Source organism: Oncorhynchus mykiss, chromosome 5 (genome assembly GCF_013265735.2).
Source record: "Oncorhynchus mykiss isolate Arlee chromosome 5, USDA_OmykA_1.1, whole genome shotgun sequence".
NCBI classification, from domain to species: Eukaryota; Metazoa; Chordata; class Actinopteri; order Salmoniformes; family Salmonidae; genus Oncorhynchus; species Oncorhynchus mykiss.
Window position 1 is genome coordinate 70,135,629 of NC_048569.1, and position 26,951 is coordinate 70,162,579.

A 26,951-nucleotide genomic window follows, 5' to 3' on the forward strand; every position below is an offset into this window, starting at 1 on the left:
CAGCAGAGCCCCAAGTTGAATGGGCATATCCTCTGGCGTGTTGATGTTAATGTGTTGATGTTTTCTGTATCCATATCCAGAATGATTTTTCAGTGCATGGTGATCGAACAGGTTTCCTGTTAAATTCATCAGAGATGAAGTCTGTGAATCCACATTTTTTAAAATTATACAGATGATTAACAAAACATGCACGACAATATTCATACCTTGGTTTTTGTGGAAAATGTGAATGAACTGTTTTGATAATGGTTTTCATGCACATACCTTGTCCATAATGTAGAGGCCTATCGGATATTCATTGAAGAGGTAAGGGAGGAGGATGATACATGTGATCTGCATAACATACCAATTGACATACTTTTGTGTATGCCTCCTCGTCTTTGTATACTTGCAGAAAAGGATGCAAAAGTGAGCAGTTCAGTCGTCTGCACCCAATACATCTTGCCTTCAACATATTCTTATAGCCTACATATTCTTACCTCTTTGTTGATTTGCTATCCATTGAATTGTGATTTGCACAAATATGAAAAGATAGGTGGTATCACCATAAAACAATATAAATTTACATCATTCAAGGGACAAACCTTCCCTTTAAATTGAGACCTTTACATTTTTCAGATAAGTGCCTGCACCTGCTATCCTTTGAAATTCAAATCCAAACGTTTCAGTTGGGCAGTTAGGTTGCTGCAAGAACGCCCACCAACTAACGAGGTTCCTCAATGAACCTATTGGGGGCAATTTTCAGTGCTTAGAACCTTTACGGTTCTTCAAAGAACTTTGAGGATCTTAGAAAAACAATTATTGAACGCCTAATTTGTAGAGTGTAGAGCAAGGACTGACCATCCAGATATCAAAATGATAGTTTTAACCATGGTTTGAGGCAATACAGTGTTTACATTTACTTTGTTTACAAACATTGGAGTAAAACAAGCTTATATTTTGTGTTCTGATGGGGTACGATAGTTGAACTAAGCTCATGGGGCATTTACAAGTTATATTCTTCAAGAATCAATGGGCCCATATCAATAATGTATAAGTCAAAAAATGTATACACCAACTGCTGATTGCCCCTTTAATGAATAGTGCAGGTTGAGGTTACTATCTTGTTTTAGAATGTTAATGCAGTCAAATCCTCCCCAGCCACACCTGTGAGCATTTGTTTTTCATCTGTGTTTGTTTCTGCTTTGAGAGTGTGAGTCAGTCAGTCAAAGAGCCAGCCTCTCTCTGTTATGTGCCTCTAACATTTGAATAGAGTAGGATGGCATTGCATCAAGTGCACAACACATGGGTGAATGTATTCAGTAGTGTCCTGTTCCTGAGTACCACCTGGTCCTGAGTCATTGATCAAAGAGATCCACAGAGCTGTGAGCCCTGTAATTGGCTGTATAGCCATGTACACTGCACTACACGTGTCCCATGGGCACCAGGCTCATGACTCACTCGGCCCCTGGGAATGAGTTGTGCTGTTGGACTTGATTTGAAAGGTAAGTTCTTGTATATTCTGCTCTTGATCAAAATGTTATGGCACAAACTGCATTGTATGAAATATTTCACCATACAGGCTATATTTCACCATAGACATTCAGGAATTTATCAAAGGATGTGAAATATTTGTTCATGCAACAATATGTTTTATAGCCAGTACTGTCGAAGGTCAGTACTTACTCCCCAGATTCATTGGCTTTTGTATGTTAGAGAGCCCGTTGTTTTTATGGTCAAATCAATGATTGATTGAGTTGGTTTGTTTCCATTTGGATAGGCCTAAGATCCTTGACGAATGTGTCGTATGGATGCCCATGTGCACAATGTGAGATCAATTGAGCTCAAAGCATTAATGACCTAATCTGGTTGGAGCCTCAGGGTTCATAGTGCATTAAAGTGTTAAGGGCCAGGAGCCCCGGAGTCGGCCGCCTACTGCACGCCTCACCAGCCCACCTCTTTTTCTGCATTACAGAGTACTCAAGCGTGAAGTTGCACTTTATCAGTCAGAGATGAACACAAATCAATATCGGCACAACGAGGGATATGGAAATTCATTTGGAAGGGGTGTGTAAGAGCTAGGCTGCAGTAATAAATCAATTTATCATCTGACTGGGAGACAGCATTACTGGTGAGACAGACAGTGTGTGTGTGTGTGTGTGTGGGGGGTGGGGGGGGGGGGGGGGGCGACAGAGACAACGGCACAGGAAAACAGTTTGGCAGTTAGACAGACGGAGAGGCAGAGTAAATAGAGGGAGAGAAAGGTAGACTGAGGTAAAGGGAGAAAGAGAAAATAAATACTGGGAAAGACAGAAAAACAGAGTCTCCCTAATCAGTGCAGTGGAGCCAGGTGCGACACAAAAGTGTTGAGGCGCTCAGTACTCCAAGGGGGTCAGAGGGGTTGAAAAGTCAGTGTGCAGGGCCTGGCCCTCAGTCACTTGGAGTTTAGGAGTGACGTGATGCTGACAGCATGCTGTCATGTTGCCGTCCTGACTGGTATGATCCAACCATCCCCTCAGTTAGGGGACAGCCATGCACAGTCATGTCACAGGGCACTGCAGTGCCTTGCTCCAGCATCTCCGTTCAGTTGCTTTATAAGCCTTACCTTAGCTTATGAGAATGTGATGGTTTAATGATGTGTTCCGATAAGGTAGGCTACAGTGTACTTTACTCTTAACTGTTTTCATTTTTTGTCATGTATCTCACAAAATCAATCTCAGCATGGCTGCTGGGTGAAACGGGATGTTTACGCCAAATGTTCTCTCCAGTGTTGAATAACCTCTGTTTTCTTCTCCAGAATGTTGCTACAAATTATAGAGGTGTCATGCCATTGCCTACTGCTCTAGCGTTCTGGCTACAAGACATGAGGAAAATAAATGACTGGACTATTTTAATAGAATGAACAGAAAACAGAGCATTTCCATTTCCCCCTCCCATCCCTGCCTCTCATTGCTTCCCTGTTTTGGTTTTCCTGTACCGTATTGTCATGAAGGAGCATGATCATAAGCAGGATGAGTTTGAGTGATGTGTGGGAAGGCTTCTTTCATTGGTCATACTGTGTATCTCACTCTTTCATGTGCTGCTCTCTGCTTGCACATGCTTGATCTAGCTCGCATGTGTCTAGACTAGCGCTTTGTCAACTTTGTGTGTCTGTGTGTGCCCCCATCTGTCTTTCTGTGCCCCCCCCGTCTGTCTTTCTGTGTGCCTGTGTGTCTTTCTGTGCCCCCGTCTGTCTTTCTGTGTGCCTGTCTATCTGTTTGTCCATCTGTGTTGTGTTTATAGTACAGTCCATTGCAGCGGTCTTTGTGCTGTTACTCACTAAATTAATCCTGTCTTGGTTTATTCTGCTGCAGTCTGACCTATTTCCTGCTTTATTCTTTTGCCAATGAGGGAGAATTAAGCAATTAACCTCTGTGTGTTTGGAGCCACTTAATACATTAACTTTTCCCATTTGCATTTTGACACTCTGTGATCCTACAATGAAATTACTTCATTTAGGTTCTATTTTACATATTTACATAGTATGAGTCCACTAATGATTCAATCTGGAGTATTCTCTTTTAGCACATTAACATTCACAGACGTGGGCTACTTATTGGAACATAATGTTAGAAGACACCCTCACAAACATCCATAACAATTATGCTTTTGTCTGTTTACTTGAAATTGGGAAAGAGGGGTGAGAATGACATGAGGTAAAGCTGTGTTCTGAAAACACCCTATCTGTTTTACTGGGAACGACTTATCTTACATTCTTGAATCTTTTTGAAAGAAAGGGTCCTATTTTGAAGAGCCTTCTTGTTTTGTTACAGTACTTTGTAACAAAAGTCTTACTATCTCATAGCTACCAAGCGCCACAAATGTGTATGATATTGTTTACATTCTTTCTCTTTCAGTAAAAGTTTTCACAGGGAAAATCACTTAAGATGTCTTTCTCTTTTGAGCGTTTTTAAGGTTTGTGTGTTCTTGTATTATCTGTTTCCTCCATCTTCTCCATTCTTGATCCTAGGTCCCCTTACAAAGAAACACAATGATGATTTAGGTGATAATGACGGGGCGGAGGATGAAGGTATTTTTTGATGCCAAACTGATTTGCATGACAAGGAACCCTCCAATTTTTCCTCTTTGATTTTTTTTTTTACATTTCTTGTCCTTTTTTTGAAAGTGAAGATTTTTTTTCTCCGTAATTTTTGCTGGATGTGTTTTGTCTTTTTTGCTTGATGTTTTAAGAGTATGTTTAATGTCGCACATCATTCCAGAGTACTTAATTAATTGTTAATAATCTAACATAGGTTTTTGCTTGAATTCTTTTTACATTTTGTGAACAAATAAATACATGTTGCATCCCATCTAAAAGAGAGTAACTATTAACCCTTCAATTAAATCGTAACACCTTTTTGCATGATTTTTCACAACTCTTTTCCTTTTCCAAAATAAAATATACTATTCCAACCCTGGGGAATTTGATACCCTGATCAATCCTAACACATAAGTCACCTTCAGTTGTGTTATAAAAAAAACTGTAAGTTTCCTATGCAACATGTATGGATGTTCCTGGATCGTTATGGGCAAAGACCTGTAACATATTGATCACAAATCCCTTCCTAACGAGGCCTCTTCATCACTATTTTACACAAGTTCAAGTACATTATGGCACAGTTATGTAAACCTAGGAATCAAGTCCAAATGTTTAAATCAACAAATCTAAAACGGGCTCCTCACTGAAAAGTAACAGACTGAAGAAAGTACTCAAAATACCCCAAATTAAGTTATTCAAAGAGAAAGTGAGAAAGTTAACTTCCTACTTAATGACAGAACACAGTCTTAATAATGCACATCTCCTGTATAATCTGGTGAAATAAGCACCAATTACAGAAAACTAAACTAGGAATGCGGCAGCTATCTTTGATCTGCAGCAACTTGCGATTTCCTGAGTACACACATCAAAAGATTAGAGACACAAATATACAGTGAAATCCCAGCCAGCCTCTCAAGTATTCACTTGATAAAGAATCCAGGCCAGACTAATAATCCTCTCTAAGACAGAAGACAATATGCTGTTAAAACCAACGCATTGAGATGTGTGAATGAAATGGCCCAAGGACCAATCGGCTTGATATCTCACTGGCGGCGCTCTTTTGACATTTAACCTATTGCCACAACAGAGATATGTAATCAAATAACAACAACAACACACTGCCATGGAACCTCAATGTCATGGAATGTAAGATGTGCAGTTCTCTGTAGGTGCCACTCCACCTGTGGATTTGTAATGGATGGAAGCTTTTGTCCTCAGCAGGATTGTGACAGGGACATTCTCTTTATACTGTAGCTTGTTAGCAAGGCCATCCAGATTTGGCATTGGATGGAGATCCAGTGCAGTGCTTTTACAGCTAGTCTTCTGTGATGTGAGCGCCTGTATAGGAATGCACCTGTCCTCACTTACCTCTGTACTTTACCTACAGCTAGGAGTAGCCTAGCATGCCATGGTGTCCACGTAGGATGCATGACCGAACCCTATGATTAGTAGGCCCAGTTTAGAACAAATGGCTGAATTGCCATCTATTCTCAAAAGCCAGCACACACAATTCCCTGGCATCTATTCCTCATTGATGGATGTTTAAAATGGTTTGACCTCTGTCAGAGATGCCTGGAATCCCTCCAAAGGATTTAGAATGTGCACTTGCTTTTGCCACTCACAAAGATGAAGTGAACACAAGAACAAACAGCATAAAGGACTGTGAATGACATGAATGATGTAATGGACATCCTGACAGACACTGTAGCCATAACCCTCTGTGACCAGATGTGTGTCACTTTAATCTGCTGTTGGCATCCACACAAGAGACAGAGGGGGGCTACATATGCACTGTGTGAATATTTCACTTTCACTTTCACAGACAAACAGACACGCAATCTTTCCAGTTAGTCTTCAGTCCTAGTTTTATTTTACATATTTAATCATTTACCTTGCTGTTATGTTTGTAACTATATGGAGAGATCAGGTATTACTCTCCTGTCTCAATGCTGCTCTAGTTTACACACTTGCGTGAATCCAGCTGCTCTTCTGTGATTCAATTAATTAATCAAAGTGAATGGAAGATGTTAGGATTCTGATGCTCAATTTATGAAAATAATTTAGATTTGCCCTCCGGATCTCTCTCTTTACAGTATCTCCCACTCTTTCCCTATTTCTCTCCCCCCTCTCTTGTTCTCTCTTTCTTTCACCAAAAACGTATGCTTTTGCACACACACACACACACACACACACACACACACACACACACACACACACACACACACACACACGCGCGCATGCACATGCACTCAGCAGCTGCTCAGTCCTAATCAATATTCTAGAAGTTATGGATTGCCTACTGAAGACGTGAGGATTAGAGGTGCCCTGGCATTTTCTTCCCGCTTTCACTGGAAATGTAAGAAAGAGAGCGAAGGAAAGAGAAAGACAGAGTGGGAGGAAGAAAATCAACTAAAAGAACAGAGATGGGCTTGCATTTTGCAAATAGAGCATCATGTTTTGCCATAAAGGCATTGTGGAAGATGCCATCCTACTTTCCTTACTATTTAATTACTTTCCTTAGCTCTGAGACCTCCTGCAAGTGTCCCCCAACACCAAACATCGATAAGATATTGAACATGAATGTGGATATTTTGCACCCAAGATGAAACGTCTGTCTCCTTTGTGGAATATAAAAGTAATCAGAAGCCTATTTTTTTGTATCCCTCCCTATCCCCCATTTAATTCAAACCCAGCGGCCAAACTAGATGTCCTCCCTCAAAGACGGCATCAAGTGAGTTGATGTTATTATGCAAAGTTCAGTAAGCGTAACACTTTGTTAAAGGGAAACGTTGGATGTCTGAAATTGAATTAAAAACTTTTCGTGAAGAATGTTAATCATTAAAACATTTAGGTTCAATCTTGTTTATTAGATTCTACGTTACTGATAAAACTAGCCACCTGTGCTGCTTAAATTGAAATGTCAGTTTTAATCTCTACGCTTCTTTAATGCTGACAGTTTATTGGCCCCCCAAAAATAAGAGCCCATAAAATTTCCTGAAACAAAAAAACAAGATTAATATGGAATTTTCAATCACCAGGAACATGTCATACTTGTCACGTATGAAATGAACGGCATCACGTGCAAAGCAGAAATTGTCTCAAAGCTAAGTCAATGTGTCCGAAATTATGAGAAAACTAAAGCGTCCACAATTTAGATTGCATCTCCAGCTGTCATTTTAATTTGTCCTTTAATCATTTCCTTCCCCTTGCAGACATCCGTGAAAGCGGTAGCCCCAAGCCAGTGATGGTATTTATCCATGGGGGATCCTACATGGAGGGCACTGGGAATATGTTTGACGGCAGCATCTTGGCAAGTTACGGCAATGTTATCGTCATCACAGTGAACTACCGGCTTGGAGTATTAGGTAAGGATTTCCAGATTTTGTCCTTATCACTAATCCCCCACACTAGCTACATATATATATATACCGGACAGTAGACGCCCATCAATGCTTTTTCTTTGCCTTGGGGGGACAGTGTGAAACAGAGTGAAACGGAGGTGCTATGGTTTCACCCTCAATGAGATTATGCTGTCATTTGTTTTCATGAATATCCTTATTCTCGCTTCATATGGTGATTTACCCCTCTTGAAAAGCATCAAGGCTTTAATGCACACAACTCTGTGGCAATATCCTCCTTTCACTCACACCAGCAGCAATATGTGTCAAAGGAAACCGAGCTTGGAGGCACAAGATTTAAGATGATAGTAAATATGGGGTATAATTATAACCATGAATACTTTATGACCAGCCCCCAGCATGAGCCCCAGCTTTTGTCCCCATAAAGCAACTATTTCCAAATTGATTTCTCTCCATAACAAGTCTTTATTTGTACAAATTATGAATATTAGAAAACGTGGTATGTCAGATGTTTTTATTGTGAACAATTTGGCAACAACTTGAATGCCTCCTGAATTTAAACTAGCAACGATAATAATTGGAATTGTAAAACATTAGGCCTGATTCCTCTGGACTGGTTTCATGTTGATAGTGTTCATGTGAAGATTTAAAAGCACCAGTTTTGGTGATGATCAGGTAAGTGGTGTGGCTGTGTTTTCACTAATGCTGGTTCTCCTGTCAAGCTAAGAGGCTGTGGTTTGGTGCTACAGGAAAAATGGGAGCATATTCAATCAGATGTATCTTTTTAGCATCACAAAGAGTCTTGTTGACATTTTCCTCAGTGTTTGTATTTACCCCTGTGGCGGTGGGGTAAGCGGATCAAACCACTCAGCTCTGCTGAATGAGATGAGCAGAGTAACGTTACAGGAGCTAAGCAGATGCTGTGTGATGTGTGACAAGCATGCTCTCTGCTCATCTGACCAGCCAATCAAGGGCCTGTCTAACAAGGCCCAGAAGTGCCTTGGCCTCTTTGGCCCTTTTGTAGTCAGGACTGTGTGTGAATGTGCAATAGGAAGTAACAAAGGGGCCCTGTCATCGTGGCCCCTTCATCTTGTGTGTGTGTATCTGTGTGTGTGTTTGTGTGTGTGTGTGGGGGGGAGGGGGGGGGGGGGCAGGGACGAGGAAAGGCTATTTAACCAATGCTGCTACTCCTCCTAATTAACCTGACAATTAGAGGAGAGCAGAAAAGAGGAGGAGAGAGAACGGGAGAAAGAGAGCGAGAGAGAGAGAAAGACTGGGAGAGAGAATGCTAGTGGTGCTTTTCTCTCCCACTAATGATCCTGCCAACATTATTGCACCTTTTGGGTTCTTGGTAAAAAAAAATCTTGCCACCTGATGATTTGTTTTTCTTTGTCAGGGAAGGCATGCAGAGTCATAAGGAGCCCGAAATATGCAGAGTGGCTGACGTGAGCTTTATTTATCGGTTTGGGTGTAGCGGGATGGATTTGGCCAGTGGCCGTTTCTCGGCCTGCCTCCATGTGTGTGTGTGCGCAGATGTGTCAGGGTTTTGTAAGACGCCTTAATGGAATAATGGAACTCTGCTGTCAGCGCATCATTATCAGAATTGCTCTGAATTTATGGGCCGAATCATACTCATCATGGACTCCTGTATAAGACCACAGTCTGGCCGCGCTTCAACTCACATAAGACCTATTTAAAACACAGCCCTGTGCACTGTAGTGTTGGCGTGAACCTTATGGCCTCAACACATTCTCTGGTCCAATCCATCGTTTAGCATCCTTTGAATTCCAGAATTGTAGAAGCTCACAAATATGACCTTTTAGTAGTTAAAGCCAAGGCTAATAAAGGAGTTAATAACATGTCTAAATCAGGATGGCTTTTATTGTGCTTAATGACTCCCTGTATCAGAACCCAGCTGGCCCTGAAAGCATCTGAGCAACAGAGGAAAGTGATCTACCACCGCTGTCTGGGCATTAGCCAGGTAAACAGCCCAGGTTCCACTGCTCCTCCTATGCTAGGCCTGAGCACGCAGCATGTCAGCGTGATATTGCACCAGGCAGGGCTCCGGGAGCAGATGCAGCCAGCCATGTTCTTCCCATTGTTTACCCTTTCAACAATCTTCACCGCTGCCTTTTGTTCTTGCTGAAATAATTGGTTCTGCAGTTTTTTTATTTAATCATTGCATGTGGCCCGGTGTTGAGGATTATTGTTTTTCATGCTTATTTATTTATTCTCCCTGAAACAAATACCGCAGATAATTTGTTTCATTAGTCTGCGTCTCTTTCCTTTCTGTTGCTTCACGGCTGGCCTGCCCATTGGCCCGACTAACATGTTAGCTGCTGGCCTCAGCCTTTGACTGGTAACCCTGGGCTTGCCTGAGGATCTTTAAGAGGGACATGGAAAGTGTCGGACCCCATTTCAATTAGCAATGCGTCTTGGGAGATGCCTAATTTGAGTATGTTTATTAATATGCGTTTAGCGGTTCTTCAGGATTGCCCTTTCTCTACAAATGCTACATGTATACAGTGTCTTGTATCTTGAGTGGATATTATATACTATTGTACAGTGGCAGTTAGTGCTGTTTAAGATGAGGGAGGACGATTTGTTTTCATGAGAATGGCCATATTTCTATTACAGCATATTGGGTGACAGTCAATGTATGAATCATAACCTCTTATCATATCATCATTCTGAACCGTAGTAACCTCCTTGCATCTGCAAAAAACCCAGCCTTACTTATGATTCAGTACTACACAAATTGGTTTAATTATTTCTTTACTAGCCAACTAAATGATAACACAGGATAAACATACACACTTAATACATTAGAAACAGGTCCCTAGCGGACTGACACAATATGGCGGCTTGTTACAAAGGAGATGAAGAGAGAGCGAGAAAGAGACACTTATCGTTGGTACATTTTAGGACCTACTCTCACAGTAACCATATACTTTGCACACGAACCGCCACCCGTTTGGAGTAAGAACTCATACATTTATTTACGTGTGAATGCTTTCGTTCGCAATTTATCTCTGTCGGAACCAGGCCTTCTTAGGAAGGGTGTTAGGCCTTTCCGCAGCACGCTTGTAAGGCTCTGATTGTCCCAAAGGCCCCCCCCCCCCCCCCAATCTTCTACTGTTGTTCACTCTGGAAGATGCTCCTTCGAAGATAGGCTAGCCAGCTGTGTCGACAGTTCCCATTGGTGATGAGAGTAGTAGATAGAATACAGTGATTTGAGAAGAGTAGTAGAATAGGATGGTTTGAAGAGTAGTAGAATGGTTCGACTTAAATTCGCTTTTGTAGATACTTTACTTAGGACAGCTAATCAGCCGTACCAGGGATTGTTCGGGAGGTGACGTTATTGTCTCTACCTTGTGTTGAGATTTCAGAGTTCAAACCACTTTGGACGTGAGCTGCAGCTCAACTCCTCTCTGGTCTGATATGGTAATTCTTAACCCATCATTTTATACAGTTCTTCAAAAGGGGCGGTTTTTATTTATTTATTTTTTTATTTTTTTTATTTCACCTTTATTTAACCAGGTAGGCTAGTTGAGAACAAGTTCTCATTTGCAACTGCGACCTGGCCAAGATAAGGCATAGCAGTGTGAACAGACAACACAGAGTTACACATGGAGTAAACAATTAACAAGTCAATAACACAGTAGAAAAAAGGGGAGTCTATATATACATTGTGTGCAAAAGGCATGAGAAGGTAGGCAAATAATTACAATTATGCAGATTAACACTGGAGTGATAAATGATCAGATGGTTATGTACAGGTAGAGATTGGTGTGCAAAAGAGCAGAAAAATAAAAATAAATAAATAAAAACAGTATGGGGATGAGGTAGGTGAAAATGGGTGGGCTATTTACCAATAGACTATGTACATCTGCAGCGATCGGGTTAGCTGCTCGGATAGCAGATGTTTGAAGTTGGTGAGGGAGATAAAAGTCTCCAACTTCAGCGATTTTTGCAATTCGTTCCAGTCACAGGCAGCAGAGAACTGGAACGAAAGGCGGCCAAATGAGGTGTTGGCTTTAGGGATGATCAGTGAGATACACCTGCTGGAGCGCGTGCTACGGATGGGTGTTGCCATCGTAACCAGTGAACTGAGATAAGGCGGAGCTTTACCTAGCATGGACTTGTAGATGACCTGGAGCCAGTGGGTCTGGCGACGAATATGTAGCGAGGGCCAGCCGACTAGAGCATACAAGTCGCAGTGGTGGGTGGTATAAGGTGCTTTAGTGACAAAACGGATGGCACTGTGATAAACTGCATCCAGTTTGCTGAGTAGAGTGTTGGAAGCAATTTTGTAGATGACGTCGCCGAAGTCGAGGATCGGTAGGATAGTCAGTTTTACTAGGGTAAGTTTGGCGGCGTGAGTGAAGGAGGCTTTGTTGCGGAATAGAAAGCCGACTCTTGATTTGATTTTCGATTGGAGATGTTTGATATGGGTCTGGAAGGAGAGTTTAGAGTCTAGCCAGACACCTAGGTACTTATAGATGTCCACATATTCAAGGTCGGAACCATCCAGGGTGGTGATGCTGGTCAGGCGTGCGGGTGCAGGCAGCGAACGGTTGAAAAGCATGCATTTGGTTTTACTAGCGTTTAAGAGCAGTTGGAGGCCACGGAAGGAGTGCTGTATGGCATTGAAGCTCGTTTGGAGGTTAGATAGCACAGTGTCCAAGGACGGGCCGGAAGTATATAGAATGGTGTCGTCTGCGTAGAGGTGGATCAGGGAATCGCCCGCAGCATGAGAAACATCATTGATATATACAGAGAAAAGAGTCGGCCCGAGAATTGAACCCTGTGGCACCCCCATAGAGACTGCCAGAGGACCGGACAGCATGCCCTCCGATTTGACACACTGAACTCTGTCTGCAAAGTAATTGGTGAACCAGGCAAGGCAGTCATCCGAAAAACCGAGGCTACTGAGTCTGCCGATAAGAATACGGTGATTGACAGAGTCGAAAGCCTTGGCAAGGTCTATGAAGACGGCTGCACAGTACTGTCTTTTATCGATGGCGGTTATGATATCGTTTAGTACCTTGAGCGTGGCTGAGGTACACCCGTGACCGGCTCGGAAACCAGATTGCACAGCGGAGAAGGTACGGTGGGATTCAAGATGGTCAGTGACCTGTTTGTTGACTTGGCTTTCGAAGACCTTAGATAGGCAGGGCAGGATGGATATAGGTCTGTAACAGTTTGGGTCCAGGGTGTCGCCCCCTTTGAAGAGGGGGATGACTGCGGCAGCTTTCCAATCCTTGGGGATCTCAGACGATATGAAAGAGAGGTTGAACAGGCTGGTAATAGGGGTTGCGACAGTGGCGGCGGATAGTTTCAGGAATAGAGGGTCCAGATTGTCCAGCCCAGCTGATTTGTACGGGTCCAGGTTTTGCAGCTCTTTCAGGACATCTGCTATCTGGATTTGGGTAAAGGAGAACCTGGAGAGGCTTGGGCGAGTAGCTGCGGGGGGGGGGGGGGCTGTTGTCCGAGGTTGGAGTAGCCAGGCGGAAGGCATGGCCAGCCGTTGAGAAATGCTTGTTGAAGTTTTCGATAATCATGGATTTATCGGTGGTGACCATGTTACCTAGTCTCAGTGCAGTGGGCAGCTGGGAGGAGGTGCTCTTGTTCTCCATGGACTTCACAGTGTCCCAGAACTTTTTGGAGTTGGAGCTACAGGATGCAAACTTCTGCCTGAAGAAGTTGGCTTTAGCTTTCCTGACTGACTGTGTGTATTGGTTCCTGACTTCCCTGAACAGTTGCATATCGCGGGGACTATTCGATGTTAGCGCAGTCCGCCACAGGATGTTTTTGTGCTGGTCGAGGGCAGTCAGGTCTGGAGTGAACCAGGGGCTATATCTGTTCTTAGTTCTGCATTTTTTGAACGGAGCATGCTTATCTAAAATGGTGAGGAAGTTACTTTTAAAGAAAGACCAGGCATCCTCAACTGACGGGATGAGGTCAATGTCCTTCCAGGATACCCGGGCCAGGTCGATTAGAAAGGCCTGCTCACAGAAGTGTTTTAGGGAGCGTTTGACAGTGATGAGGGGTGGTCGTTTGACTGCGGCTCCGTAGCGGATACAGGCAATGAGGCAGTGATCGCTGAGATCCTGGTTGTAGACAGCGGAGGTGTATTTGGAGGGCCAGTTGGTCAGGATGACGTCAATGAGGGTGCCCTTGTTTACAGAGTTAGGGTTGTACCTGGTGGGTTCCTTGATGATTTGAGTGAGATTGAGGGCATCTAGCTTAGATTGTAGGACTGCCGGGGTGTTAAGCATATCCCAGTTTAGGTCACCTAACAGAACAAACTCTGAAGCTAGATGGGGGGCGATCAATTCACAAATGGTGTCCAGGGCACAGCTGGGAGCTGAGGGGGGTCGGTAGCAGGCGGCAACAGTGAGAGACTTATTTCTGGAGAGAGTAATTTTCAAAATTAGTAGTTCGAACTGTTTGGGTATGGACCTGGAAAGTATGACATTACTTTGCAGGCTATCTCTGCAGTAGACTGCAACTCCTCCCCCTTTGGCAGTTCTATCTTGACGGAAGATGTTATAGTTGGGTATGGAAATCTCAGAATTTTTGGTGGCCTTCCTGAGCCAGGATTCAGACACGGCAAGGACATCAGGGTTAGCAGAGTGTGCTAGAGCAGTGAGTAAGACACACTTAGGGAGGAGGCTTCTGATGTTGACGTGCATGAAACCAAGGCTTTTTCGATCACAGAAGTCAACAAATGAGGGTGCCTGGGGACATGCAGGGCCTGGGTTTACCTCCACATCACCCGCGGAACAGAGAAGGAGTAGTATGAGGGTGCGGCTGAAGGCTATCAAAACTGGTCGCCTAGGGCGTTGGGGACAGAGAATAAGAGGAGCAGGTTTCTGGGCATGGTAGAATATATTCAGGGCATAATGCGCAAACAGGGGTATGGTGGGGTGCGGGTACAGCGGAGGTAAGCCCAGGCACTGGGTGATGATGAGAGAGGTTGTATCTCTGGACATGCTGGTTGTAATGGGTGAGGTCACCGCATGTGTGGGGGGTGGGACAAAGGAGGTATCAGGGGTATAAAGAGTGGAACTAGGGGCTCCATTGTAAACTAAAACAATGATAACTAACCTGCACAACAGTATACAAGGCATATTGACATTTGAGAGAGACATACAGCAAGGCATACAGTAATCACAGGTGTTGAATTGGGAGAGCTAGCTAAAACAGTAGGTGAGACAACAACAGCTAATCAGCTAGCACAACAACAGCAGGTAGAATGGCGATAGATTAGGCAGAGAGGGTCGGATTAACTACACACAGAGCCTAAGTGCGGCTGGGGCCGACAGATAAAACATAAACAAGCAGAATGGATTACCGTGAATTAATGGACAGTCCAGCCTGCATCAGCTATGTAGCCAAGTGATCAGTGTCCAAGGGGCAGCGGTGGATGGGGCAGGGAAGCTGGACTGGCGAGTGTTATCCAGGTTAGAAAACTAACAATGACTAAATAGCTTGTAGCCAGTTAGCTGGTTAGCTTCTGAAGGTTCTTGAGTGTGTTCTAAAAATGTAAAGATAATAGCGGTTCCGTATCACATTGGGTGAGGCAGGTTACCGGAAGGTATAAACAAATTAAAAATCGAAAAGGGATAGAAAGTAAATATGGGTTCAGTGAGTGTTTGGGACACGGCGATTCAGATGGTTAGCAGGCCTGTGCTAACAAGCTAACAGTTAGTAGACGGTGCTAAACACGGTAGCAGTTAGCGGACCGGGCTAAACAAGCTAGCAGTTAGCAGGCCGAATTTGCAAGCAAGGAGATAGCAAGGGCTAGAGAGTTAGCCTTTGGGGACGTCGCGATGGGGGGAGTCTGTTTATTCCTCTTCATGCGGTGACATCAATGGACCGGTCGTGGGTCTGGATATTGTAGCCCAGGAGCTCAAAATGTTCCGTTTGCGATGGGAATCCGGGGGTGAAAAATAAAATAAAATAATAGATAGGTCCGTTATGCTCTGGTTAGAGTCGCGTTGTTCGAACTGGCGAGAGCTTTCCGAGCTAAAGGTTAGCTGATGACCGGTTAGCTGACCGGTTAGCTGAAGACCGCTAGCAATGTTTTGCTGAAGCTGGTAGTTAGTTGGCTAGTTGGCTAGCTTCAGTTGAGGGGTTCCAGATCCGAAGTAAATATAAATACTTTAGGAAAAAAGCTACGTTGGGTGAGGCGGGTTGCAGGAGAGTATTTAGAAGAAGTTGAGGTTCAGCAAAAAGTTTTAAAGATATGTGAAGAAAAAAACGAAAACGAAACGAAAACAAACGATATATACAAGGAACACGACAACACGTCCTACTGCTACGCCATCTTGGATAGTTGTATATGTTTGTGAGGCTGACACACTCTCTGACCTCACTCAAGGGGGCGGTGACTAGTTACTTGTACAAAGTTATAGAAACAATTTACTCTTATAGTTTCACATCCTGCTCTTAACAAAAACACTTTCATAATGTTTGATATTTCATACACAATGTAAAGCATGGAAACTTCGTACATATAGTTGTTATACTTTCCTGTGGGTGAGAGAGGGTCTGGTTGAAATCATCCATTGCCAAGCTGATCTGACCTATTTGGATTCTCACAGGACAGTCATAACACTAGCCAATGAATGAAAGTTTATAATGTAGGTGCACACAGGTTGAGAGACAAATTTGAGGTGACAGACAGTGACAAATGGCCAGGCAGTGACATTCAATACTGCCTTGCACGCTCTTGCCTGCATCAAGCTTATATAGAATGTAATCATTAGTCCAACAGTTGCAAACAAGAGTTTCTACTGGACAAATTCAAGTATGTTTATCCACATTTTGTTCCGTTTGCGAAACATTTTTCAACAGTATCGGTGGAATGAATACACCGCTGATCACACGTAAACACACAGCCATGTTATATTCCTTCTCACATCTATGTGCTCTACTCCTCTCACCTCGTGCCATCGCTTGTGGACTTCAATGCAAAATTAATCAGTTGTACAGTGTATGACTAGGTAGAAAAACCTTTCCAAGCCAAACCGCTACACACAGCCTACATCGTTATCACCATATTAGCTAAAGTAACATCCTAGTCAACATAGCTAATAAACAAAAAAAACTGTGTTTATTTTCATCAAACTTAACATGTGTAAATATTTGTATGAACAAGACATGTGACTAACAGAAATGGAATAATGTGTCCCTGGACAAAGTGGGGGTCAAAATCAAAAGTAACAGTCAGTATCTGGTGTGGCCACCAGCTGCATTAAGAACTGCAAAGCATCTCCTCCTCATGGACTGCACCAGATTTGCCCGTTCTTGCTGTGAGATGTTACACCACTCTTCCACCAAGGCACCTGCAAGTTCCCAGACATTTCTTGGGTGAATGGCCCTAGCCCTCACCCTCCGATCCAACAGGTCCCATACGTGCTCAGTGGGATTGAGTTCCGGGCTCTTTGCTGGCCATGGCAGAACACTGACATTCCTGTCTTGCAGGAAATCACGCACAGAACGAGCAGTATGGCTGGTGGCATTGTCATGCTGGAGGGTCATGTCAGGATGAGCCTGCAGGAAGGGTACCACATGAGGGAGGAGGATGTCTTCCCTGTAACGCACAGCATTGAGATTGCCTGCAATGACAAAAAGCTCAGTCCGATGATGCTTTGACACACCGCCCCCAGACCATGACGGACCCTCCCCTCCAAATTGATCTCGCTCCAGAGTACAGGCCTCGGTGTTACGCTCATTCCTTTGACGATAAACGTGAATCCAACCATCACCCCATGACAAAACCACGACTCATCAGTGAAGAGCACTTTTTGCCAGTCCTGTCTGGTCCAGCGACGGTGGGTTTGTGCCCATAGGCGACGTGGTTGTCGGTGATGTCTGGTGAGGACCTGCCTTACAACAGGCCTACAAGCCCTTAGTCCAGCCTCTCTCAGACTATTGCGGTCAGTCTGAGCACTGATGGAGGGATTGTGCGTTCCTGGTATAACTCGGGCAGTTGTTGTTGCCATCCTGTACCTCCTGTCTTACCGTATGTGTGATGTTCGGATGTACCGATCCTGTGCAGGTGTTGTTACACGTGGTCTGCCACTACGAGGACGATCAGCTGTCCCTCCTGTCTTACGCGTCTCACAGTACGGACATTGCAATGTATTGCCCTGGCCACATCTGCAGTCCTTATGCCTCCTTGCAGCATGCCTAAGGAACGTTCACACAGATGAGCAGGGACCCTGGGCATCTTTCTTTTAGTGCTTTTCAAAGTCAGTAGAAAGGCCTCTTTAGTGTCCTAAGTTTTCATAACTGTGACCTTAATTGCCTACCGTCTGTAAGCTGTTAGTGTCTTAACGACCGTTCCACAGGTGCATGTTCATTAATTATTTATGGTTCGTTGAACAAGCATGGGAAACAGTATTTAAACCCTTTACAATGAAGATCTGTGAAGTTATTTGGATTTTTATGAATTATCTATGAAAGACAGGTTCCTGACAAAGGGACGTTTCTTTTTTTGCTGAGTTTAGAACTAGCGAGTTAGTAAACCCACTACAATCATGCAGTAATGTTAGAGTGTACAGTCAGTAAGCAGTTACACTGTCGGGCCCGGTGGCAATAAATTAATGAAACCAAAAGCTTACCTTGACTTGGAGAGTTCCAGTGTTGTTTTGGATAATCATAGCCAGGTAGCTAACATAGCATCCCCCTGTTTGGGCAGGGTGTTTCAGTAGGCTAAACTAATGTAGCTGTATTTGCTAGCTAAGTAAGTGAAACTGAAAGTGAGAAAAAAATGACAATGTCTATCTATATAAATTTCTCTCTTGCTTCTTCATTTCAAATTAATTTGTTCAAAACTGCTCAACCATTGTCTTTCTCTCTCTTACTCACCAAGCTTATGCTTTTAGTACTAGATTACTTATCTGATCCTTTGATTGTGTGGACAACACGTCACTTCATGCTGCAAGAGCTCTGATAGGTTGGAGAACGTCCCCTGGAAGTTGTCATAATTACTGTGTAAGTCTATGGAAGGGGGTGAGAACCATTAGCCTCCTAGGTCTTGTATTGAGGTCAATGTACCCAGAGGAGTATGGAAGCTAGGTGTCCTCCGGCTACACCATGGTGCTGTAGACCTTCTTTGCAAAATAGTGTGTTTTAATCAATTATTTGGTGACATTATTATATTTAGTATAGTTTAATCTAAAGAGGATAACTTTTTTAATATTTTACCTTTAAAAAAAAAAATGAAATTCACTGAGGAAGATGGTCCTCCCCTTCATCCTCTGAAGAGCCTCCACTGATTGTATAACATGTACAAGTGCAGATTGATGTTTATTGTCATGAGGCTTGTCCTGGAGGCGGAACTGAGCCATTTCCCCCCTAGATAGGACAGCTGCAAAGTCAAAATTGGCTATATTGTAAAAGTTAATGAAAACAAAAATGTAATTTAAGGTTAGGGTTTGACCTTAGGGTTAGCAGTGTGGTTAGCGTTAGGTTTAAGATCTGATCTTATGACTTTGTGGCCGTGCCAGCTAGAGACAACTTTGCAGAGCTGTCTCCAGAACAAGATTCACGATGAAAAACGCTAACCTGCTAGATAAGTAACCTACACACACATCTGAACTGGTCATGTTAGGTAATCCCAATAGTCAGTTGTGGACTGCGAATTGTTCCCAGGTGACTAGACGCTTTGGTGGAGGGAAAGAGAGGCTGTGGCTGAAGTACACGTGCATGTGCCACCAGCAGGGCTGTGGGGGCTGTGGCCTCAGTGTTCTGGTGACACAGTGGATATTAGTGGTGGCTGGTAGAGCGCAGCAGATGTCCAAGTAAGCATGCTTAGTGGCTGGTCTTTCTGTCCTCGACACCCCCCCCCCCCCCCCCCTCGCCCCACAGGCTCACTAGCCAGACCCTCTTTCTAACCATGCTCTCCTAATATAAGTACATAGTTTGGCACAAGGTCTGCCTCAGGAAGACATAGTCAGAACCAAGAAACCACTCAGGATGTGATGTTTCCTCGTACACGGGGATGACACACAGGGATGAGTGTGGCTTTGTTCCTCTTTGTCACTCCACTGTTGTAATCCTCTGTGGATCTCACCGGGCCTGATGTTTGTATTGGTCTGATTTCACTGGGAGGTTATCTGACTGAAGGCTCCCAGCTAACTGTACTGCCCCCCTACCACTTTTATTTACTGTGTCTCGACTCCTGGGGAAATTGCATTGTGACTCCATCTCATGTGAAGCTGCCACAATTTACGACCAAAGCCCCTGAAGTTATTTTGCCGATAGCTGCGGGGGTTTCTGTCAAGCTGACCACCCTCATCCGGTCCAGCCGTGGCATTTATTTTGCTTGCAGATAGGAGATACTGTGAGGAGCTGACGTGCAGGAGGGCAACAACAGATGGATCGATGCGGACTGACACATCTATCTTTACCACAGCGTGAAGGATAAGCTTGCCTTGCTCCTGGGCATTCCTGTGGAAACCAACCAGTGTGGATGATCAAGGTGCTTGCTGGGCTGAGTGCGGGGAGCAGGGCAGCACGGTGCGGGGCTGCAGTCTGGGCTCCGGGAAAACAGATGGATATGTTTAACAACTTGGAAACAAGGCGTATTGGAGGACCTTGTAGCTCAAGAAGGCACCCTGTTCACACGTACACATGTAGAAGGAAAGTGGGAAAGCATACCTTTCTCTGTGCCAGTGTCATTTTTTTATAGGCACTAACCATCCTCCCTAGCTGTAATCCCTCCTCAACATTTGATCCAGTGTATTTTGCAGTTGAATTATTCATATCTCCTGCAGTAATTTAACACAGCCCAGAGGTGTCTTTCTCTTTGTTATAGCAAAGCTATTCTTTTATTCTGCCTTGCTTGAATAAACCCCACTCTCCTGTCAACTCTTGGCTCGAGGAAAAGCGTCTGTCTGCCCCAGCTGCCATGGCCCGGGATGCTGATTGGTTGGCTGGGTGCTGTAACTTGTGTCATATTTTTAGAGGCGAGTGAGAGGGCTGCTGCTGATGCAGGTCAGCGTTTTCCATTTGGTCCTCTCTTACAGCAGATAATAAGTGAGGATGAAGAATATCTGACATTTACCATGTCGTAATCATGCCATGATGTTCTCCCCCTGCTTGTGAAATGGACACTTATCTGTGAAGATGCTCAGGGGAGGTTTGACCAATGGTGGCATCTCACAGTTTAATCTCATGAGTGCAGGTAAAGTCATATTCCCTCTGGTTATGTCAGTTTCATGAATCTTATACATTACCTAACCTGTTCATAACCAAGATACTTTTCCTTTTCACCTTTGTGCGCCAAGCTCATTGAAAAAACAGGTAAGATTCTGTGCTTGTAACCACCCCTTAGACTCATCCTGGCTATACACTGAGTTCATAAACAGAGAGTTAGAAATGAGACTAGAGTAAGCTCACAGAGGTGGAGAAATATCGGTCAGAGGATTTTTCTTTAGCCCCAGGCCCGATTTGTCTGTGCTCTAACTCTTTGCCTTGACTCTGCTGGCCTTGATTATTGAGGATTAAGATTACCAGAACCTCGCAGGAATTTATCTTGGGCCTGGTGACCTGCAGGCATCCAGCGCCACACCTCCTAGTTTCATTTATTGGTAGGTTTTAACCGAGATCCACCGCTGTAAATTGTCCAAAAATGTGGTTACTTAGAGGTGAATCTGTGCCCCAGAATATTTATATCTTCAACCACAAGCGTGAGGCTGGGGCAGGAGCTAGCCTAGCTACTTACTATGGTTTGGTTAAACCTGCTATGCTTCAGCCAATGTGGACAAAACACTGTCATCATGTCCTTTACAATAGACCATGCTTTCCAAAGGACATGAACAGACAGACATATTCATCATAAACTAATTTGTGATCTCTCTAAGTTACATGTTGAGATCAACAACCATATGGTTACAAATGACAAATTAATTTATGATGATGATGATGAGATTTCACTAGTTCTTACTAGCAGACATCAGACATGCACTGTCTGTTCACTGGGGTTTACAATGACATTGTTAATAGTTTTATATTTCATTTCATTTCCTACAACTAGGGCCGGCTCTAGTCTTTTGGGGGCCCTAAGTGAGATTTGGTTGGTTAGTTTATTTTCTGCAATTCTACACATTTTGCCATGGGGCAAAGAGAAAATGTTAGTGTGTTAAAGCACGTTTTCTGCAATTCTACACATTTTGGCCATGGGACGGAGAGAATTTTTCATTTTACAGCTAATTTCCTGTAATTCCCCCCCAAAAATACATGGGATGGAGAGACATTTTTGCAGTTTTAAATACATTTTCTGCAATTCTACACATGTTGTAATGACTTAATAATATGGTTAATATGGTATCTGAGTGAGAATGACTAACTAAATCATTGGTGGACCCCTGGATGTCAGGACCCCTGGGCACGTGACCTGCCCGGTCTGTATTCGACCAGGATTACTACAAGTTTAGATTGTTGGCTAGACTAACTACCAATCTAAAAACTGTTAACTGACATTGCTAATTGAGTGACTGTCAGTGACTGACATAACAAGAGAAAAAACACTGATGCACAAGCAAGTTTCAAATATTTCTACTGTGCTTACTCTCAATAGTAAGTTGAGAGTTGAGAGGGGGCCCTAAGCGACTGCATATGTTGCTTATGCCTGGAACCGGCCCTGCCTACAACCATGTTTTGACTGCAGTCTTTTAGTAATGCCTTATTTTAGTAAATACATCTGCCAACGTCTCTCTGTCTAATACCATCGCAAATCCCGTTGAAGGTCAGTCTTTTTCCCCTGCAACAGGGCGTTTTCATTCTTTCCTTGTGGAAAAATCAACACAATATGGAGGATTAAAGGAGTAGGGATCCATCTCTCGAATCACGTTGCGTGAACAGTGAGACATCCCATGTTCTCTCCTAATACCGAAATGGTGTAAACCAGGCTGCCTGGGTAGACTGAAAGCTGTATGTCTCATTACAGAGGAGAGAACATAGTGTGATCACAACTTGATTTGCATGTAAAAATTAATACTGCAGCATATTGCATCCTGCTGATTCTAATTACTGGAATAATCATTAATAGGAACATTTAATCATTGATATTAATCTCTGTAATTATTATTAATTTTGTCCCTCTAAAACACAACTAGGAAGTGTCACAGCAGTGCATGCATATCAACCTCTTCATTACCTTGGTTATCTCTCTCACTTTCTCTCTGTTTCTCTCTCTTTCTTTCTCTCCCTCCCTTTTTATCTCTCTCACTTTCTCTCTCCATCTAATGTATTTGTCTTTTCTTCCCCTGACCCCCTCCCAAATAGTATGCTTAGATGTTGCAGCTCGGCTGTGTTTTTAGTTAGTGTGTACTGTCTGTGGGTGTTTCTCTCTCTCTCCCTGTCTGCCTGTTACGATATCGTGGGGACGGCATAAACAGTCCACATTCTTATTTTCAATACACATCTCTCTCACTACCATAGTTTAGGATTGACGGATGAGCACAAGGGAGATTGGTTTTAACGCTGTCTGTCTCCCTGTCCTTCTAGTTTAGTTTAGTTTATTAGGATCCCTATTAGCTACTGCACATGCAGCAGCTACTCTTCCTGGGGTCCACATAAAATGTACAAATACATGACAAAGTACAGAAAAGTTATAGACAATGACAGTACTGTAACAAAACAAAACACAAAACAAAAAATGCATATATTCATAATAATATATATATATACAGTACCAGTCATAAGTTTGGACACACCTACTCATTCCAGGGTTTATCTTTATTTTTACTATTTTCTACATTGTAGAATAATAGTGAAGGCATCAAAACTATGAAATAACACATATGGAATCATGTAGTAACCAAAAACATATGAAACAAATCAAAATATATTTCATATTTGAGATTCTTCTAAGTAGCCACCCTTTGGCTTGTTGACAGCTTTGCACACGCTTGCCATTCTCTCAACAAGCTTCATGAGGTAGTCACCTGCATTGCTTTTCAATTAACAGGTGTGCCTTGTTAAAAGTTAATTTGGGGAATTTTTTTCCTTCTTAATGCGTTTGAGCCAATCAGTTGTGTTGTGACCAGGTGGGGGTGGTATACAGAAGATAGCCCTATTTGATATTATGGCAAGAACAGCTCAAATAAGAAAAGGGAAACAGCAGCCCATCAATACTTTAAGACATGAAGGTCATTCAATCCGGAAAATTTCAAGAGCTTTGAAAGTTTATTTTAATGAAAAGTTTCTTCTTATAAAATGGCGCCGGAAGAAATGGCAGCAATTTTACGGGCGCCCAACCAATTGTGCTATTATGTATTTTTTCGCGTTATTTGTAACTTATTTTGTACATAATGTTTCTGCAACCATATTTTACGGCAAAAAAGAGCTTCTGGATATCAGGACAGCGATCACTCACCTCAGATTAGACAAAGATTTTTTTCTTCAACAAGCAGGACGCACAGGACATTCTCCGAACACCCGACAGTTATTTGCAAGCGAAAGAGACGCAGGTAAAGAGGACACAGAGTGGGGTGCCTTGTAAGGATCCGCAGAAGGTGAGTGGGAAAGCTGCCGTTACTGTCAATATTACTTGCCAACGTGCAATCATTGGACAATAAATTAGACAAGGTATGATCACGAATATCCTACCAACGGGACATCAAAAACGGTAATATCTTATGTTTCACGGAATCGTAGCTGAATGATGACATGGATATTCAGCTAGCGGGATATACGCTGCACCGGCAAGCTAGAACTGCACACTCCGCTAAGACGAGTGGGGGCGGTCTGTGCATATTTGTAAACTACATCTGGTGCACGAAATCTAAGGAAGTCCCTAGATTTTGCTTACCTGAAGTAGAGTATCTTGTGATAAAATTGCCTAGAGAGTTTTCAGCTATACTTTTCTTTATTTACCACCACAGACCGATGCTGGCACTAAGACAGCACTCAGTCAGCTCTATAAGGAAATAAGCAAACAGGAATCCGCTCACACAGAGGCAGCGCTCCTGGTGGCCAGAGACTTTACTGCAGGGAAACTTAAATCAGTTCTACCTTATTTCTATCAACATGTTAAATGTGCAACCAGAGGGAAAACAATTCTATATCCCCTGTACTCCACACACAGAGATGGGTACAAAGCTCTCCCTCGCCCTCCATTTGGTAAATCCGACCACAATTCTATCCTCCTGATTCCTGCTTACAAGCAAAGAATTTAAGCATGAAGCACCAGTTACTCGATCTATAAAAAAGTGGTCAGGTGAAGCAGATGCTAAACTACAGGACTGTTTTGCTATCACAGACTGGAATATGTTCTGGGATTCTTCCGATGGCATTGAGCAGTACACCACATCAGTCACTGTCAATAAGTGCATCAAGGACGTCATGCCCACAGTGACTGTAATTACATACCCAACTAAAAGCCATGAATTACAGGCAACATTCGCACTGAGCTAAAGGGTAGAGCAGCCGCTTTCAAGGTGTGGGACTCTAACCTGGAAGCTCATAATAAATCCTGCTATGCCCTCCGATGAACCATCAAACAGAAAAGCTTCAATACAGGGCTAAGATTGAATTGTACTAAACCGGCTCCGACGCTTGTCTTACATGGCAGGGCTTGCAAACTATTACAGACTACAAAGGGAAGCGAGCTGCCCAGTGACACGAGTCTACCAGACGAGCTAAATCACTTCTATGCTTGCTTCGAGGAAAGCAAAACTGAGGCATGCATGAAGGCATCAGCTGTTCCGGACGACTGTGTGATCACGCTCTCTGTAGCCGACATGAGTAAGACCTTTAAACAGGTCAACATTCACAAGGCTGCGGGGCCAGACGGATTACCAGGATGTGTGCTCCGGGCACGTGCTGACCAACTGGCAGGTGTCTTCACTGACATTTTCAACATGTCCCTGATTGAGTCTGTAATACCAACATGTTTCAAGCAGACCACCATAGTCCCTGTGCCCAAGAACACGAAGGCAACCTGCCTAAATGACTACAGACCCGTAGCACCCACGTCCGTAGCCATGAAGTGCTTTGAAGGGCTGGTAATGGCTTACATCAACACCATTATCCCAGAAACCCTAGACCCACTCCAATTTGCATACCGCCCTTGCACATCCACAGATGACGCAATCTCTATTGCACTCCACACTGCCCTTTCCTAGCGATACGCCCTCCCGTCTAGATTGTGCTTAGCAGGACTATCATTTGTTTTCAACAGGACAATGACCCAACACACCTCCAGGCTGTGTAAGGGCTATTTGACCAAGAAGGAGAGTGATGGAGTGCTGCATCAGATGACCTGGCCTCCACAATCACCCGACCTAAACCCAATAGAGATGGTTTGGGATGAGTTGGACCACAGAGTGAAGGAAAAGCAGCCAACAAGTGCTCATATGTGGGAACTCCTTCAAGACTGTTGGCAAAACATTCCAGGTGAAGCTGGTTGAGAGAATGCCAAGAGTGTTCAAAGCTGTCATCAAGGCAAAGGAATGCTATTTTGAGGAATCTGAAATCTAAAATACATTTAGATTTGTTTAACACTTTTTTGGTTACTACATTATTCCATAGGGTTGTTTCATAGTTTTGATATCTTCACTATTATTCTGCAATGTATGAATTAGTAAACATAAACAAAAACCTTTGAATGAGTAGGTGTGTCCAACTTTTGACTGGTACTGTATACACAGCAACACCTCCCTCATAGACATTCCTGTCTTCTATATTTGTTATATCCATGTATTCCTACTGCTGTATCATCAAAGGTGTGTCTAAGTGAGTCTCAGAAATGGCTAATATTTAAATATTATCTAAGATTAGCAAATTACTAATCTCATGAATTTTGCTTCTGAGGCTACATATGAGCTCATTTGAACCATTTCCTAGGTACCTAATCTAAAACTGAACACCATGATAATATTTCTACAAATTCTATTTCTGATAATAACAAGAAAGAATGAATAGATTTTTGGATTATGTTCAGCAGATGCTTTATCTGGTTTAGCTTGGCTGCAGCAGGGTGGTATATTCTTCGTGCCACTTCAGAATAGCTGTCTTGCTGGACTTTTGGTCTCAATGGTGCAGGGGGTGCTGTCCTGTCAGCATGGGAGGTAATGGGGTGGGGGGGTCGGTGCTGTCCTGTCAGCATGATGGGTAGTGGGGTGGGGTGGGGTTTTGAGTGGGGGCCAACAGAGTGGGAGGTTGCTGGCCCCTCTGGGTGGAGATCTGAACCTCCATGCCAGATTTTCTCACCTCCATGCCAGATAATAGTTCTCTTTCCTGTAGATGTTTGCAGTTGGAGTCCAAATAGTGGGAGTGTTGGTTGAGCTAGCAGAGGTGGTAGGGAGGTTATTTGTTGGACAGGGATCTGAGGTAGACAAGTTGGTGTTGGTTGGAGAGGGATCTTCTGGAGGAAACAGGTTGGTGCTGGGTGGAGAGTGATCTCCTGGAGAGCTGTTGGGGGTGAGTGGGTGGAGCACGGTGGGGGGTGGGCTGGGGTTAGTGACCCTGGGTAGCTGCTCGTTCAGAGCCTGTATGGTGTGCTCTCTGTT

The 26,951-nt window shown here is 43.5% G+C and overlaps 1 protein-coding gene across 2 annotated transcripts in view; it reads left to right on the plus strand.

Moving 5' to 3' along the window:
* Nucleotides 1-26,951, plus strand: part of nlgn1 (neuroligin 1) — a 282,476-nt gene that overhangs the window by 69,774 nt on the left and 185,751 nt on the right. The window contains exons 3-4 of one of the 2 annotated variants that reach the window (XM_021604119.2): nt 3,989-4,048; nt 7,270-7,422. In XM_021604119.2, coding sequence (XP_021459794.2) covers nt 3,989-4,048; nt 7,270-7,422 — 213 coding nt within the window. The remainder of the gene's footprint in view (nt 1-3,988; nt 4,049-7,269; nt 7,423-26,951) is intronic. The other variant, XM_021604121.2, reaches the window with a different exon arrangement.